The 19,065-nt window shown below is 37.5% G+C and overlaps 1 protein-coding gene across 1 annotated transcript in view; it reads right to left on the reverse strand.

The window, feature by feature from the left end:
* Positions 1–19,065, reverse strand: part of luzp2 (leucine zipper protein 2) — a 170,666-nt gene that overhangs the window by 76,412 nt on the left and 75,189 nt on the right. The window contains exon 2 of the mRNA XM_084357627.1: positions 6,280–6,397. Coding sequence (XP_084213753.1) covers positions 6,280–6,397 — 118 coding nt within the window. The remainder of the gene's footprint in view (positions 1–6,279; positions 6,398–19,065) is intronic.

The following is a 19,065-nucleotide window of genomic DNA, read 5'->3' on the forward strand; positions in this document are numbered from 1 at the left end:
CCTGGTTGAGTCTGTGACATGAATGAGAGTCCCCGCCATGACGTAGTGAACACGGGGCCGAAATGTTAAGTCCCTAAACGCCATGTGTGGAAAACAGTTGCAATGGTTTATCTATCCACCAGGAGGAGCAGTGATGATGGAAGCTGAAGTATTATTTCAGCGTGAAATCCGCTGATCTTACTATATCATAGGCATACAGTATTTGACATGTGTGAGAGAGTGTGATTCCCACACAGAGCATATTTAATGATTATCAGGCTTCCATATCATGAGGTCATCAATATTATGCTTCATCTTTCTGTTTTTCAACAGTACTGCATGAAAGTGAAAGCAATATGGCCGGGGAATTTATTATTTAACAGGAAGGAAAATCCACGTGTACAGCACTCGTCTGAACGGCTGACTTTATCTGCAGTGGTACCGGGACAAACCATTATAGTGTAAGAGCCGTTTACTTGTTTGTTGTTGTAGTTTAATAAATGTAATTTCTCATGCTGTTGAATTACTGCTAGACCATGCCTTTTGGACTTTTCAATGCTCTGAAATTATTACAAATGTTCGAATTACACAAGTCAGAAGCAATCCTATGCAAAACAAAACAAAGACAAACATCATTTTTATTTCTGCAAACGTGGAGGGCACAATAGAGAAATTTTTGGTAAAATGATGATCATGTCTAACGAAATATTCTGCTTCAGTCAACATTTGTTGGCATTTAGCCTTTCAAAAATAACATTTTCAATGTGGCTAAAAAAAAAGTTTGCTCTCGTATTTCCACACGCACCTGACGCCGTGGTCAAACAGTAATCCAACAGCATGAGAAATTAAATGTATATAACTACAATAACAAACAAGAAAAAAAAAAAAACTTTTTCGGCTGCAGATAAAGTCAGCGGCTCAGGTAAGTGCTGCACACGCAGTTTTTTCTTCCTGTTAAATAATTAATTTCCCGGCCATATTACTTTAACTTCCATGCAGTACTGTTGAAAAACAAAAAGCTGAAGCATAATATTGATGACCTCATGATATGGTAGCCTAATAATCGTTAAATATGCTCTGTCCATCATCATTTTTGTATTTTATGTAGTTGGTTTAAATATTTCACTGGGTGCGGGTGGTTACAAGACGCATGAACTATTATGCTCAGGTGAAACCTCTTCAGCAGAAATGATTATCGACGCGCTGTATCATTTTTTTCAGATGTTTTTATCAGAAATTCCTCATGCAGTGGCGGATGATAAAAGAGAGGCAATCAGTTTATAAAAGTGTGTTCACAAACATCCTCTGCGTATCTTGGGAGGTGAGAGAGGCTAAATACATCATTAGCATTACAGTGCATCTCTTTGTCCTTATTTAATGGACATCCCAACAGGTCTCCCTGCCCCCCACACTCATCTGGCGGCTGTTGAATCTAGAAACTAGAGAATTTTGTCCAGCATTTTGTCAGCGTGCGTCCACAGACACAAAGAGCGCAGACAGATCTCGAGAGGGAGAGCCGCTGCGCGCGCTCGCTGGTCTCCAATCAAACTGTCTAAACTTGGCAGTGCTGATAAAATATAAACCATGAATCTGTTACTACACTGCCTATCCATCCCCTAACATGCTGTGAGGAACATTGTTAGTGTAGTACTTAACTAAAATAGAGAAAGCTCGAGAACCCAAAGTCTCCACCATTTTGTTTATGTAATATGAAAACGGATGTGTGCTTAAACTAAATAAACACTGTCTGTCTAACTTTATATACTCCTGGTGGCTTAACCTATAATAATATAACCTAGGTACAACTTTAGATTTTAAAATATAAATTAAAGTAACCAGTAGGCCTAATGCTAACTAAACTAACTAGCTTTCAAATAAATGTTGTGGAATTTGTGAGGGAAGCGCAATCTCATGATGACACCCTGCATCTGAATAAATGGGCGTGTTCACAGTGGAATCTAGGCAAACCCCTAGGGGGACGGGGGGCTCCCAGTGGCTGGCAATCACCTGGGAACCGGCTGGCAGTCAGCTGGCAGCCGAAAGGCCTTTGGTTTGGAGGGGAAAATCGAGGCGTGTACATCTGTAGATTGGTTGATAGAGATGTCAGTTTTTATTCATTATAGTGTCGTGAAATTCAAGTAGTGGTTGAAGCATACTTGAAATATATAATTCATTAATGTTTATTTCCTTATTGTTATTTTTTTTTTCCATTACTTCCAGCTCATCCTCATCAGAAAAATTAGCATACAGGTTGACTGTGAAAGTAGCTTATTACAACCCATATTTATGATCCATATATTTATTTATTGGTAGGTCAGCGACTTCTAGTGGCTATTATAATTATTACGGCAGCAAAAGAGGAAGAGAGGTGATTGTGTATAAAGAGCGACAAAGTCTTCATGAGGAGGAGGATGAGGTGGATAAATGGGTTGAACAAACAGTTATTTTTAGTTAGTGAGGTACTTAACTTCAGATACGTACATAAAATACGTACAAAAATCAAGTAACATAAGTAGCATACTTATTTTAAAAGCCATGATCATTTCCTCTACCTACGTAGGTTTGACTGTAGTGTGGAGCAGCTAACCTATTCAGTCATTTCAGTAAGAGGATGTGTTAATCACTGTATACCACTGTATAGTTTTTCAATGACTTTATTATTTTCATCCACATTATATTTGTTTAAAGACTCTATATTTACATTCCCATCACATCTACGCTATAACACTACTTACTACTACCAGTCACTCTCTTAATGTTTGAGGGCACAATAGAGAAATTTTTGGTAAAATGATGATCATGTCTAACGAAATATTCTGCTTCAGTCAACATTTGTTGGCGTTTAGCCTTTCAAAAATAACATTTTCAATGTGGCTAAAAGATTAATTGATTAGTTGTCAACTATTCAAATACTTGCATTAACGCAAGTATTTTTTTGGCCTTTTATGGCTTTATTGAGGATAGTTCAGGGAGGTGACAGGAAACAGGATGAGAGAGAGTGGGAATGACATGCAGCAAGGGGCCACAGGTTAGACTCGAACCCTGGGCCACAGCAGCGTGTGCTCTACCAACTGAGTGACCAAGTCGCCCTACTGTAAGAACATTTTAAACTAAATTTTAACATTTGAGGACGTCATCTTGGGCTTTGGGAAACACTGATTCACACTTTTTGACATGTTATAGACCAAACAACTGATCAGTAAATAATCAACAGATTAATTGATAATGAAAACAATCATTAGTTGCAACCCTATTACAGTATGTTTAATACCTTTTTACCATTTACCATTATATTTTTTTGTTTGTTTTAATCTTACCTATTTCTTGTTATTATACCATACAGTACACAATCTGCATACTTGATTTTGATGTACTTGCACAAAGAAATAAAGTCATCTATATTATTCAACAAATTTTTTTTGTCCTTGTTTTGCTGTCAAATTTGTTATTTTGGCATGATGATTTGAGTTTTTTGATTAAGGTAGTTCAGGTACTTTAAAGAAGTTAAGCATTAAATATATGAAATATATTCATGAATCTAAAACCAAGAGGAGTAACAGAGTGTCTGCAGATTTTTGTGCAACTTTATTTTTTCTGTCAGATCTAAATGAGCAAAATGATCTCTGGATCTTTCACATGAATCACTGTGCTACAATAATACTATTGTTTTTTATTTAAAAAGTAAGTCACACGAGTTATTAAAAGAGTAAGTTGTACACAAGGATCTACTTCATTTGAACACTGACAAGCTTGTAAGTGATGGGTCTACAATCCTTAATGTGCAAATCCCCTCAGGCTACATGATCATGACATTGATTTTAAACAATTTAACAGCTACGTTTAACCGGTGTGCCAGTGTCACATGAGGTTATTTTTCAAAGTACAATCCAAATTGTTGCCGGAGCCCACAGTTGGGTGCAGGGCAAAAGAGCCCCTGTTCTTGTGCTAACTGCTTCACAAGATCTCACCCGGGAGCGACTGCCAGGAATAAATTCCCCATCACAGAAAGCTTAATTATGAGGGTTGCTGACCTCCACCTATGGGCAACTTGTTAAAACTATAAACACTTGCTCCATCAAGTCATTCCAGAAATGTTAAATGCTTCCCCCTGTTGACTTTATTCTCTTTTAAAGTTGATGATTTTTATGTAGATGATGTTTTCCTCCCTGAAGAATAGATTTATTCCACAGCACACTATTCTAAATCTAACCAAACCTCTGTCCTGACCAGTGTGCTGGCACAGCGCCCAGGGCGAAGATAGATGCCAACCTAGCTAGCCTGGAGTGAATAGACATCAAAGCCTGCCCTGGGGATGATGATAGCCAGACTACATGAGCTTTTCCAAGAAGCATGGGACATCTCTTCCAAACGCACACAAATACAGGAAAAGTGTGCATATCAAACATTTGATTATTGATTTTCTGACAATTCTATTGGCTCACAAAAGTTGCCTGGAGCCTAAAAGACATCAACACCCTGCAGAGAGGAAATCATCACTCAGAGTGCAGAAAACGCTGGCATCTGGCACCCAAGGTCTAAATGTCCACGCGGGTGGCATGTTTGCAAGATCATTGTTGCATACACTTAAGTAGAAAATACTAAATGATTAAAATATCTGAATGTATAATTGAGTTTCTGTTCATTTCCTGTCATTGCCAAGAGCTGTAATGAGGTTGACCTAAACTGACTGGTGGGAAGTGATGTGTCGAAGAGATAATTGTGTTTTGTGAAATGCTTGTAGAATTATAATATCTACAGTATAATAAGGTACATTACCTGATAAAATGTTCAAGACCCGATCCAACAGAGGAACCAACAGATACCTCCCTTTGCAACAGGGATAAGAATCCTCATTATCTTCCACCTGAAGTCATCTTATGAAACCATTTTTATCCTTACTTTATGCACACTCACCCTGGCTGCAGGAGCTGGGCTGTATATTTTAGCATCTTTGTTTTGAGGCCAAATTTAATGAAGGCAAGAAACTTTCCAGCGCAGACATGCAAAGCATGTAAAGCAAGGTTTGGGTGTGTACAAATAGGTCACACGACAATACGTTGCATCTATGATTTTAACTAAATCATCAGAAACCTGGCTGGACATCTCATGGGAGCCACAGGTTTGTTTAAGTTCTGGTTTGAAAATAGCTGTTACATCAGCACACATTTAGAGCCAATAATCAATGAGGAACACAATTGAAGAAACAGTTTATTCCAACTTGGGTTTCATTTCTGTAACTCAGGCCACAAGATATGAAAACACATTTTTTTCTGAAGTGACATTGCTAAGGAAGGTCAAACAGGGCAAAAAAGATTAGTGGTCCGAACGTTTCAATGCATGTGACATGACGACAGTTTTTATGATTTATTTAATACTATTTATAGGTGACACTGAGAGCAAGTGGTCTCATATTGGTGTTAATTATCCTTCATTGCAATGGTAAAACAAGAGAGCACACAACTATGTATAATACACCACAGTTTAAACAAAAGGTTGATCTCTAAACTTTGATGTTTGCAACAGTTCGGGTTATAAATTGCAACCTTTTTTTCTTCCAAATGTAGCCTGTTTGGTTGCAACCCAAACGCCAGAGTCAATGTTTGTTCCTGCAAAGCAGGGATATGTTGAAAGTTTACATATGTATATGTTACAAATTAACGTTTCTTTAGGTTCAATTTTTAAATTCAACTTCTGACAACACTGTGCCAATGGTCTGGTTAAGTGCAGACACACACTTCTTACATTTATTCTGGTGATTGGGTTGAGTTTGCAATTATTTTGGCAAAAATGAATCCCAAGTTGTAATATCATGAAGTTTTCCATCTTCCATTGATAATTACAGTAAAAGACTTTGAACATTCGATGGAGCCGTGTTAAATCTTTGTGAATTGATGGTCCTGTCAATATTTCCTATTTCATCCTCTCTCTCATCTTCTCTGAAGCTCTTTGTATCCCCGGCTTCCATTAGTGCTTAAAAAAAGTTAGCTCACTACAAGGCTAATTGATCTGCTTTTCCGTCTCTGCATTACTTATTCAGCAGCTGCATTTCCAGTAACACGTCACATACATAACAATGGGTGGGCTCACTAAATTGAAAAACATTTTTACATTAATATTTAACAGCAGCCAGTTGTTGTACAGGAGATTGATTGAAAAAGAAGTGAAAGGAGTCATGTGCTTCCCAGTCATCAGATAATGGCTGAAAGTAGAGGCTGGGAAATTACCTCTGGCCCAGAACTCACGCCCAACTAAGCCTCCTAACATTGCTGATATCTCACAAAGAGGCAGTAAAACTCCAACCTGAAGGTTGCCTTTTATGCTGTCCAGCTCCTTTGATGTCTTGGAGAGCTGGTGCAGGATGCTGCTCCGTTCACTGAAGACTTCCTTTAGCTTCTTTTCCAGCCCATCGTAGCTTTGTCTGTAGAGAGAATGAGAGTGAGATTTCACTATTAAATGTCTGCCAGTGGCTGCAAGAATTCACCCCTTTATTGGCACCTTTGGGAGAAAGAGGTGTTTTAAACTGGATTAAAAGCACCACCGTTAAAGCTACAGGGTAGAGCAATAGGGGAGAAAACTAATATCTACTCAGCACAGTCCCTGGATGAATAAAAGAAAAAAAAAAACTTCTGTTCCTTTCAATCAACCAATTTAGTGAAGGCTCGTTTTACAGAGATAGGTCTTTTGACCAGAGGTATGCCCCTGCATCTCCATTTAAATATTCATGTAGTCCACCCAATTATTAAGAGAAAATTCTACAGGGCACATTTGTCAAATCCTGTTTTTCTCTGAACTCCTATTGAATGGCACTGCGGACACATTCTTGTAATTTATTACTGAGCTTTTCAGAGGCAAATATTACTTCACAGCATGGTTGCACGAACTACACCCATTATAAAGATTTTCTATTTTCATTCTGAATGACATAATGTAATCCCACAGAGTGATATACTGAAGAGCTGGGCACAAAGAGGATCTGGGTAAAAAAAGAAGGGACTATAAGTGAACCAACACAAAGGGACTAAAAGCTCACATTTGACGTTAGGTGGCTCCATAGATAACCCCATTTCCTTTTTACCTCAATCAACATGATCACAGATAAAAGAGTAATGAGGCAACATATGGTTCCTCTCACTGCCTGACACAAATCTAAAAACTCAAAAATAAATGTTTTCATTAATCTTACATCCTTGTTTACTGACCCAAGGATAGCAGCAACTTCTCTGGGACATGTTTAAAATCAAATAAATCTGAATGTGGTTACCCTCTTTATGAAAGATCTTTATAATATCATCTACTGTTCTCCCTCGCTGCAGGTCGCATCCTCACTGACCCCTGTTTAATTTTGCTTTGCAACAAGGCAAATGTAGAGGAAGAGGATTTAAAGACAAAATAGTACTTTGGGAATAACAGACCAAGAGTTGCACATAGAATAAACCAATTTCACTCTTCAAAAGGCATCGTCGTCTTATATGTGAATTAATTTGAGAATAATGTATTGATGTGAATAATGTAGGGGCTGCAGAGTATGACTGGATCAAGTTGTATTAGATTTAAATTCAAGATTAAATTATGATTAGTAATAGAAGTTTGACGTGCATCCTTTTTACGAAGAAGTTTATTCAGAATACAGTGTTGAAATAAAAATGATGTAAAAACACATTGGTTAAGGTTAAATGGGAACTCTGAAAATTGTTCAAGCAGCTTTGTATCACTACACTGTTAGTAGTATCTGTATTGTTTTTTATCTTATTTTGTATGCGCTCATCCACAAACACAAACAGTATCGTTGGATAATGAGAGAGAGAGAGAGAGAGAGAGAGAGAGAGAGCTACCACTCACCAAACTCTGATCAAATGTCTCAACTACTGTAGGAGGAGATCAAATATGAACCATGAGCCTGGCCATTGTCTATTTCTCCTCTGTTTTCAGAACCATATTTCAGTGTACTGTTTAGATGTAGTGCAATATTGTTTGTTACCAGCAGGAGTGTTTATTGGTCCAGTGCCTCGCGGTGCATCGTGGTTGTTGTAGGTTTTCTACATTCTGAACGAGAGGGAATGCCACAGCCCTTTTTCTGTGTTTTCTCTGGTCATGTAGCACCAATTAAAAAAAAAATATTTGTGTTTATCGTCCTTATAGACAGCTCGGTTTTATGCAGCTGTATACATCTTTCCAGCAGTGAAATATTTCTGGGTTTGTGGGTTTGTGTGTAAACAGTTGCTTGCTTGTGCAACATGTCAATGTTGACAATTTTAAACATTTATCAGAGATTATTTTGGCCTTCACCAAGTGCTTTGATTGGCTAACATAATAAAATACCTGCTTTAGTTGCCAAAGATGGATTCTGAATCAAATATATTGTCAGTGAAGATCTTGCTTAAATTAAAAATAAATTAAGATACCCACTCACTTTGAAAATGTATTTCCTCTTACAAATTGGTAGTATATACATGTATTTTTGATCAAGAGGTTAAACCAACTGAGGTTTAAATTATGAATTATGAATAAATAAAAAAAAAACAAAAAAAAAACAAAAAACACCAAAGCAGCTCAATAAAGGGATATAAAATTTGTACACAAAATTTACAAGATCAAAATAAAGCTCCCATCCTACTTCCTAATGTAAACAGAAACGACAGCAGCAGCTTCAAGCAAAGCATATGCACTTGCTTGCATGGAGTCAGAAAATCTCTCACTTACGTCCAAATTTACATGAATCCCTTTTCACAGGAGAATCTGATCTGACCATTTCTCACTTGCTAATGTAGCTACAAAAAAAAAAAGTATAAATAAATAAATAAGTAAATACTGAAATGCACATGGATGGGTGCCACATTATTCTGAATCCATGGCTCCGTTTCAGCCTGGGCCCCCATCCAAAAACCCTGCAAAGCCCATGTCATAGATCCCATCAGCAGATCATACGCAATAACACATAAATCAATAATAGAAAAGCAACACCTGTGAAATAAATAAATAACACGGCATACTGAATCCCACACATGACTTGCCACCATATGGCATTGGCGGGAAGTTTATAGTAGGTTCATGCAATGGGGGGAGACGGGGTGAGAGATTCCTCCCCGTCAGCCATATTATTCATTACCCAATGGAAAAGGCCCTTGGGTATCTGTGCAATGAATAAGATCCATAATTTGAGCCCCACTGACACAGAAACATGTATATTACAAGGTTCTTAGATAAAGCTTGGACTTTTTCTTCCCAGTCCACAATAAATTACTCACTGCAACAAACAAATGGTAACAGCTGCATGATTGCACCATGACCTCCTAAGAGTCTAGTGTTCTAGCAGCCTCCTCCCAAACAAAGATCCTTCTTTTTTAAGACAGAGAAGTGTGATAATGAGGCGCAGAATGCCTGACAAAAAAGGCTTATGATCAGAGATGGCACCACCAGGCTCATGGCCATAAAGCAGTGGTGATTAGATAATGAAATCTTTCATTTCAGACATCTGCAGTTTGAAAATAAATCCCCGGCTGTCTTCATAAAACTCCTCAAAACCACAGAGACTGAGGTGGAGGAGGCATCATTTTTTCGATCCGATTATTGAGGACAAATATTTCTTTACCCTTGGAGTCACAGCAGGTCTTGGGAATTATATGAGGCTGACCCTGCAGTGTGAAATAAAACTGAGGCTAAAGGAAATGCCACTGAACACTACAGTCAACATCCAAGCAATTGCTCAATAAAGGAAACCAAGGCCGTTCAGACGGTTGCAGGAGCTTGTGGTCAACTGTTGACAAAGGCCAGCCTGTAAAAACTGTTACATAAAGTGTACATACGGTAAGATACAGGTGCAGCCTCTCTGGACACCCTCATAACACATTAACAAGCAATCAATGTTCTTTTCCATTGAAGCATACTATATGTTCACCCAGCATGTTATCACTCACAATTTGTCAACTACAGCAGCTTTGGTCAGTTGTGCTAAGCTTCAAACTATGACACTGTAGGCACCCTGCTAGTGTCACCTTTGCACATGCAGAACTCTGCTAAGTCCCACCCCTTCAAGTGCCCCATGAAACCTTATTTTGAAAGTAAATTGTAGTCATTGGCAAGAGACAAATGACATTTTTGATCATGTTTGAATTATGCCATGAATTACACATGATGTTTGTCAATTTAAAAGATAATTATGAAAAACTTTGACCTCCTTGATTTTCAAAAAGTGTAAAACCGCTCAATGAAGTACATCATCTAGGTCAATGCAGGTCACAGACACCAACATGGCCAACAACTACACAGAAAAAGTATTAAAAAAGGTTAAAATCACAAGTCTGGCCATATTGACAGCTGCAGTTATGCAGAAGGAGAGTAAGTCAATTTTGTAGGCTAGCTGATGAAATCTCACCAAAACCTTGTAGAGCCAGTCCCTTATTACAAGACGACGTCACTTATACAACTGTTGGGTATGTCACCTTTCTAATTACATACTTTCACAGTCTTGTACATGATTAGTTTTATGACAAACTGCAACTTTCTTGAGTTGAATTAAATTGAACAAACATAGTATGTGTAATTCATGGTCCAGAACTCTGTTTGAAGCTAAAAAAAGGTGCCTGGGTCTGCCACATATAAATCTTGCTGATAAACATTTTCAAATATTATGAGTTTTGGAAGGGTTGGGTAACTGATCAATCTGCTGTATTTTAAGCACTGGAAGTGAAAACTGGCTGTGTTCACCACGTCACTGGCAGTTTGCATTTACAGCCTCTAATGAACTTGTTGACAGAAAGGCAATATCAACAAAGATTCAGTTTTATGACATAGCTCATTACCATACTGTGAGTCATATCATGGTTAAATGGGCAAAATATGGTGAAATCATACAGTTTAAATCTTAATCTTGTTTGGGCAGGTTTCATTTTGCACACACACAACTTTGTCACACTGACATTATCATATTAAAACATATTTCCCAAAATAACACTGTAATATGTTAAAAAGCTAAAAAAACATAATAACAACCTGGTAGGTAACATTAGTAGCTTGAAGTTGAAGGTGCAGTGAGAGCAGAGAGCGACCTATAATAATCTGTCGGCAGCATACCTCTATCTCAACACCCAAAGACTGATTGTCTGATGTACCCTATTGTAAACTGGATGTGTTGCTGTATCTACATCCTTTTCTCATCTTTATTCATTTATGTATTTTTTCTATTTCTTTCTTGCTGTGTTATACTTTTTATTTGCTGTTTGGGACTGGTTGCAGCTGGGGGATCATCCCTCTGCTTTTGTTGTTTGTTTTGTTGATGTTAAAAAAAAATTAAAAAATAAAAACCCAGTTGATAACAATCACAAAAAGATGCTCCATGTTTGTAGATACCAATAAAACTTAATACAAGGACACTGAGGATATCATGCACCATCTTCTGCTCAGCAATTAGCTGCAGTAAAAAAATCATAGAGGAGCTAGCTTGGTGTTTAAGCAGGTTGAGTAATCTGATGTCTCTCCCTCCCAAACATGAACTCTCGCTGCTATTTTTGGAAAAAAAAATTGCAGGAGATGGTCGGCGGTTCAGACAAGGACAAATTAAAGGATTCCCCTGGGCTCGGTATCTTTGGAGGCCTCTCCACTACCAGACCTGTTATTTTAATACCCACCCACATTTGAAATCTGAGCACTATCAATCATTCATTTCACACCTCAACTACACACATTATCCAATGACAGTAACAAATGCACAGCCAAGAATCTGTCATTTTTACATAACTGAATTTGGTCTTGGAAACAAAACAAGATTCTCTCAAACCTTAGTGAGAAATTGCCTCTCTCACGGCTCTGTCTTATTTGGCTTTGTGCTTTGTAGCCTTATTACTGAAACATCTATAACCCATAACGACAAACAATTTACCAAAATCTGTAACTAAACTTTACGCAAAATAAGATTCGTAGCTGTCACGTCTGTACCTTCATTTTAATTTATTTATTTAAAATGTATTCAATTTAGAGCATCCTCCTCATTGCTCATTTGTCAGCATCAATTAAAGCAACCTATACTTACCACGTGATAGCACCTTAAATAACATATAAGTCCGGATAATAAGCACTCCTGGACAGGGTCAGTTTGGGCCACACAAACTCTGTTTCACCCTGAAGTTTACTCTAAATGCCACTGGGATGCCTGGCGGCTTTCTTCTACCCCTGGGGTTATGAGTTGTCCCCTGTCAATTTATGTTCCAGTCACTAAATGCAGCACACAGAGAAAGAGATCCCTATCGCTGTCAAAATAATCTTAAAAACAAATGCAAAAACTTGCAGCAACATGCAGTCCGATCCCTCTGTTTTTCTTTGTCAATGAAAGCAGAAAGTTAGCCAACAGTGTTTAGGGGGTTGAATTTCAACTGCAATAATGACACTTCAGGGAGACACTTTAACTAATAGATATCATCATGAAACTTCCCTAGTTGAATACTTATATTAAGGCAATTCTTTTTTGTATTACAAGTCTTCTGAAATGCTATTTTTAAAAATGAGACAAAATATGAGGACATACGTGATTGATTTGCAAACATTCCAAGAACAAAAATCTGAAAGCCAGATTCAATATTCTTGTTTTATTTTGTTGACACAGAGTCAAAGGTGTTTACAGTAGATTAATTTACTTCAAATTAAGTCATTCTAACTCAGAACATGTTCCACATTCTAAAGGGAGGTCTTGCTCACATCTTATTCAGTAGTACATTATAGCATTTAGAGTAGACCATGAAGTGTTGTATAAAAGTAGAATAATTACAAAACCAATCACAGTGTTTGTTCACAATAACTAGATAATAAATTGATGCTTCCATATCTCATTAATGACACTTTCACTAATGTTAGCTTGAAGACCTAATTTACCTGTTGGGCCACAGCCTCAAGAAAATGACAGCTTGAGTTTATCCCAAACTATCACTTAGTCTGACAGCTTCCTTACTCACAATCTACATGTATAAGCAGTAATAAGGAGATTGTTAATGGAAAACTCTTAGTTAATGGCCTTGTGCAGAATACGGCATTTATTATAACTAAAAAAGACCCAAAATGCCTATAATATGCATGCTAATAAGACATTAGTTATTGGTTAATATGTGTTCCCTCAAATAAAAGTGTTATCCAAAAACATGAACTTAAGAATCTAAATATTTTTATTTTTATTGTTTAGCTTCCTTGACATAGTTCGAACATTCAAGTGTCTATAATTGTTTAGTGGATGTCCCGGATATGCTGTGCATTACTTTGACCTTTGTTGACAAAGCAAAATTGGCTTCCTCACCATCAATTGTTCCATCACATCCCTCCCCCAAACAATTAAAGAAGATTTAATGCCAGACATCCCCTGACATGCATGCAATTAATATTCCCTGCTGTCTGCGATGTTTACACAACAGTTGGTAAACATGACTGACTTTTGTTGCAGATGTTGAATGGTGGTCATGCTCTGCTAGAGGAATATATTAATTCACTGACAGGCCTTGGGCAGTCCCCCTTATTAAAACTATTTATTTGTCCCCTCCTGATGGCATAATTAATCCAGCCTGAAATTGGAAGTACCACATAAACCGCTGTCTGCCTATAATCTGCATGACGGCAAATAAACGCCTTTTATGCTCGGTAGCTGTTGGTTTCTGTGGCTGTTGCCTTGTAAAATATTGAATATTTAACTTTGATCCCACAATCAGGGACATGGCACGGTGTATTAGCATGCGTAATACTGGCACTACACTCACTGTTTGTGATGTGTTTTCATTTGCAAGACCAAGACAGTTGTCAGTCGACTCTATGATGAATGCTAACACAATCTTTGCTTTCATCAGATATTCATGTGAGAAGTTCATTTTTCTGGGAAGACACTGCAGGTGAAAACATTTTTTCATGCTGGTCAATTTTGAGATTTTGGGCTATTTTGCTTCCATAAAATATCATTATAGATCTCTCACCTCTCACCTCTTTTGCATGAAACATACAATTTCAAAAAAGTTGTAACACAAACAAAAATAGTTTTTATAATGAAAGTATCAACCGGGGAAGTAGTTACATTTTTTATCTTATTCATCATTTTTTGTCTAAAAACTGTCTGGAATTTCAACAACTCCCTTACTTATTTTCAATAAGGAGCGATTCTGAGGTTATTGAGGAAAATTATTAATGAGTGCTTTATTAGGAGCCAAGATGCTACTAGCATGCACGCTGTGTACTGTAGGTCATTTACCTTATGTTGAAATGAAGCCTTTTTGTTTTAGCTGTGAGGCTAGTGTTGTTGGCAATATTCAATGATTATCCCTCCTTTATCTTGTACTTGATGTTACTAAGTGTAGAATACATCAAGGCTACATTTTTCCCTTGTTGTGCCCACAGCTCTCCCAATTTTTTTTTCTGAGGAAATTTGGTTATTTATGGACACTGTTGGGCACTGTAACAAAAAAAGGGGGGGTTGTATTTTCTCAAGGAACTTTTTCATGTATTTCTTTATTTTCATGTGTTCCTGACTGCATTCTTTGCTATAATGATGAGTAGGTCTGTGTGCACACCGACACTATGGGATGCGCTTGTGGGTATTAATGCTCTACTGTAGTGGCGAACATTGTTTTCAGCACATCACTGATTCTGAAGTTGCCGAGGATTATTTTCTCTTCTCTACTAATAAAATGAGCTAATTTGATAGAAGAATGGTATATGTCTTGATAAAGCTGAGAAGCCAAATATTAAAAGGTTCCAAATTAGTGAAATTAAAATGTCAATCTGATCATTTAATTCAAAATAATGGATTGAAAACAGGAACAATCCAACAACGAGAGCCTGTATGCATCTGTGACAAAAATAATTAAGCGCAAAGCAATTTATATTTAAGTATTTTATCATTTAGTTAGATTGAATTAAAGTAGTGTAAACCAATTTTACACATGAGCGAGGAACGCAGATATTCTGCATATTTCACTCTTTCTTGAATTATCGGATTGTAACTGGAAGCATGCAGGAAATTAATGAATTTACAGTCTTCAGATGTGTTTGTGTATGTGGATGTTAAGATCACAGGAGAGATTTTTGACCTCTAGTTAATCATATAAACTGTCAAGCAGACATTTTAAATAATAATCTTTATTCGTCTTTTGAGGCTGTGTTGAGCAGTCGAGTTAAAGTGGCAGCTGATTGTGATATGAAAATGATATAAATTCCCTCCATTTTTCACATCCTTGAAAAGTAAGTCCTTCTCATTTGTTCATCACTTAAGTTATGTAATTCTCCACCAAGGGAGGTTTAAGGCATTGAAATAGAAATACTTAGCATATTAGATGAATAATTCAATGATTACTCGCAGGCATTTTCATGCATAAGTAGATGCCAATTACTTTCCCTCGACATTTAGCACTCTATCATTCTCTGCATGTACTTGGTAACAATACTGTTTCTAGACAGATAGGTGCTTTGTGGAAGGAAATGCAATTGTCACAAAAAATACAAATAGGACAAAATACACAACAACAACGTGAAACTCAAGTCAGTAAAATGAATTATAAAGCATAAAGTTATTAAAAATTACCTGAAAAATCATGTCCATCCACTAACAGACACTAACACAGAATGCTAACATGATGCTCATGTTTTACCCTCGGCCATATGTAAAGAGAAACCCTGAGTGTATTTCTCTATTTTCTGCCTCACTTGAGCTCATCAGAGAATGCACTCTGCTGTCGCCGTTGTCGTGTACAATCCACATCTTTCTCACAGTGACACGAAACCCACTTATCAAACTACCAGCTTGTCTGAAAAGCTGAATTTGGTTGAAAATTAACCAGGTCAAAGCCAAACCCCCTTTTTTTTGTCTAATTATATATTCACACAGGGTTTGCTTTGTATGCATTCCTCCCATATTTTACAGGATAAATGTTTGGCATCACAGGATGCTCACATTGAGTTTCTGTCTTTCTTCACTTTGTTGTATGATGTTGATGTGAGTCATCCTGTCGTCTTATGGCAGAATCTCTCATCTCAGGACCTATATCACACAAATTAGGGCTTTTAAAGCACCCCAGGAACCTCTTATGGTTGCCAGCTTTAATTAAATCTGGGATTTGAGTGTATCTAATGCAATTCCTCCCATCCTGGCTTTTCCAAAGCTGTGCAACACTGTGTTTCCAGCTTCAGTAATCGTTGTGCTTTAATCGAGCTGGATTGAGCTTGGACTTTTTTGTTTTCTCTGAAAGGCAAACCCTGCCAGACATCAATGTTTAGTGCTATTGCAAACAATAAAGCGATCCCTTTTGTGTGGGAGAGCCTCACCTTTTCCCTCAGAGACATTTCATGACAACACCTAATCCAGCTTTGTTTGTCATAGAATGCTATAAGCAGGAAGCTGTTTTACACCAGAGGCGACATCCTCAGGACATTAACTCTAAAACTCTGATACTGAATATTTCTGTCTTAATTTGTTAGTTTCAAAAAATACATATTTTTTTCTCAATGGCAGATATGTTTGAGGACACTTAAAAACATGAACTCAAAATCTTCAGTTGTTGTTAAATACGGATTTGCAGTGTTTCCCCCCAGGACATTTTTTAGCAGAGGTGCTAAGTGCTTAATGGAGGATTTAAGCCACAGGGTGACAAAAACACTCCGTAAAATACCTCTTTGTGTGATCACACTTAATGCAAACAACACAGAGTGACTGTGTCCAGCTGTTCAATATTAACTTTAAGCCAAATTCAACACAATGCACACTTTGTTGGGTAGAATTTGTGTCCAGCAGGCAATCAAACTATAGCTTCGTGTCTGACCTGCATTGCAGAGGTGAGATTTACCTCACACATCCCCACCAGACTGTACATGACTGTGAGCTGTTTGTTTCCACATTTCTCATCTCCTCTCGTTAACAATGTAGTTATTAGACGAGATGATGGTTTAACAGTTGCCTCCCGCATTATATGGGAGGCATTTGTTGAGTGATGCATCACTTATGCTTGTTTTCCTTGAAGCTAGATTTTATGAAAGTGTAATCAATAATAAATAATGGCTTTCACTACGTGTTATTTAAAATAATTATTTGGTCTATAAATTGTCAAGAAATGTATTACACGATTATCAAAAAGCTTAAGGTTACATCTTCAAATTGCTTGTTTTGTCTGACTTACAGTCCAAAACCCAAAGATATTCTGTTTCACATTAATTATACTTGTGAATGACAAATATAGTTGAAAAAGTGTAGGAGCAGTTCCTGGACTAAAATTCAGTTTGTTAGAGGTGATCTCACAAGAAAACTCCAAGGTGCTCTCTTTAAACTAGTAAAATGCCCATTCTGTCACAGCATGGTTGTGTTAGACCTAAAAACAACCTCTGACGCATTCGGCGCCAAGCCTTTGTCACAGAGTCAAACGGATCTCAAGAAACAAAAGGCCCGTTTTTGTACTGCTTGAAATTGGTCTTGGTCTCAAGACCACTCTTCGAAGGTCTTGCACAAAACGTGGTTGAGTCCAAGATGAGACACTGTCTGATCTTGGACAACGAGGCCTTTAGATTATTTTCAAAACCAGTCAAGGCCATGACTGCAGTTATATCACTGCATTATATAATTGTTTGATACCTTTTGTATATGATGGTTTCTATGAGACAAGACAAGAGTCACTGGTCTTGGTCTCGATACACTCTAGTCATGGTCACAAGTTGGTTATGGTTTAGGTGGTGGTCTCGACTACAACACTGCCCTTTTTATAGTAGTGATCCACTAACAGGAATCTTACACCTGACTCTGCAGTTTTTGCACAGAAAGAGTGTAGCTGTATACAAACTTCAGCGGGAGTTTGTATACAGCTACAGTCTTTCTTTCTTCTCACATTGACAAAGGTGCTCTTTATTCCAGGTGTAACACTTCATGATAATCATTAATAAATGGTGCATTTACATTTAATTAGACTTTTATTTTATTTAATTTCAAATCATTTACTAAGTAAGTGTCTCTTGTAAAGTTGCAACGGATATTTGTGATACTTTGTAAATGGCTAATAAATACTGTGTAGTTCGTCTATAAACATTATTTAGGTCATTATAAAGTTGCAACTGAGGTTTATGAACCTACACAATTGCTTCATAAATCATTTATAAAGCATTTCTTTGTTTGTCAACAGTTCAATTAACTATACATTTACAATTTCTGGCTACTATGTAGTTTTATCTCATTTTTAATAGCATTTTTAAGATTCATATCCTGATACTGACACTATTCTGACTTGTTGAGAATCATGGCTGAAAGTAAGGGTAACATTGCTCGCAGCTTTACACTGGAGAAGTAAGTTCCAAAAAGGGGAGCGACTTCAGTGTGTATGTGGCTTGGTTACAGATTTACAACAACTCTTAATATGTAAGGAGTACAAGAAGTCTGTAACAACAAAAGCGGGCTAGACAACAAACTTAGAACACCACCTCAAGCAGAACCACCTGGTTTGGAAGGAGGAGAGCCAAAATTCCTGCGAGAAGAGCTCAACAGCTCTTGTGAGTTCTTAACCAAAAATATATTATGTCATATCATATCATCAATAATGACATCATTGCAGAAGTACTGTGAAATAATGAGGTATTATTTTTAGGGTCACATCGCCCTCCCCTACCACAGGAGACCCTAATTAGTGTTGTAGCACATAATGATAGCTAAAGATAGCTTTGTACTCATCCTTTATAAGAAAGGCTTTTCTTAGAGGCCTAATAAAACAAAAATAATTGTAATACTAGAACATAGCACTCATCTACCAGGACCTTTGTGGCTCTTTGTCTTATTTCCTCCCATCTGACCAATGTCTAAGAAGTTGGGAACTGAACACAAGTAGGCAGATGCATCTGATTCACATCAAGGGCAATCAGTGAAGCCTCTTCCCAACTTCCAAGTGTCACTCAGGGAAAACACAAGAGGACGAGTTAAGCGAGGCAGAGGGAAGGGAGGTGTGGGGGGGGTAGTGTGAGGGGGAGAATTTGGAATTGGATGACGGATGTGACTTGATTACTGGTTAACTACCCTGCTGGTGCACCACTCCGATGTGGATGAGAAACCCGCTGGCGGCCGGATTATCAATTTGGAGTAGGCAAGACTCTATTTGAATC

This window comes from Pagrus pagrus (genome assembly GCF_965226575.1).
Source record: "Pagrus pagrus genome assembly, chromosome: 1".
Taxonomy (NCBI): Eukaryota; Metazoa; Chordata; class Actinopteri; order Spariformes; family Sparidae; genus Pagrus; species Pagrus pagrus.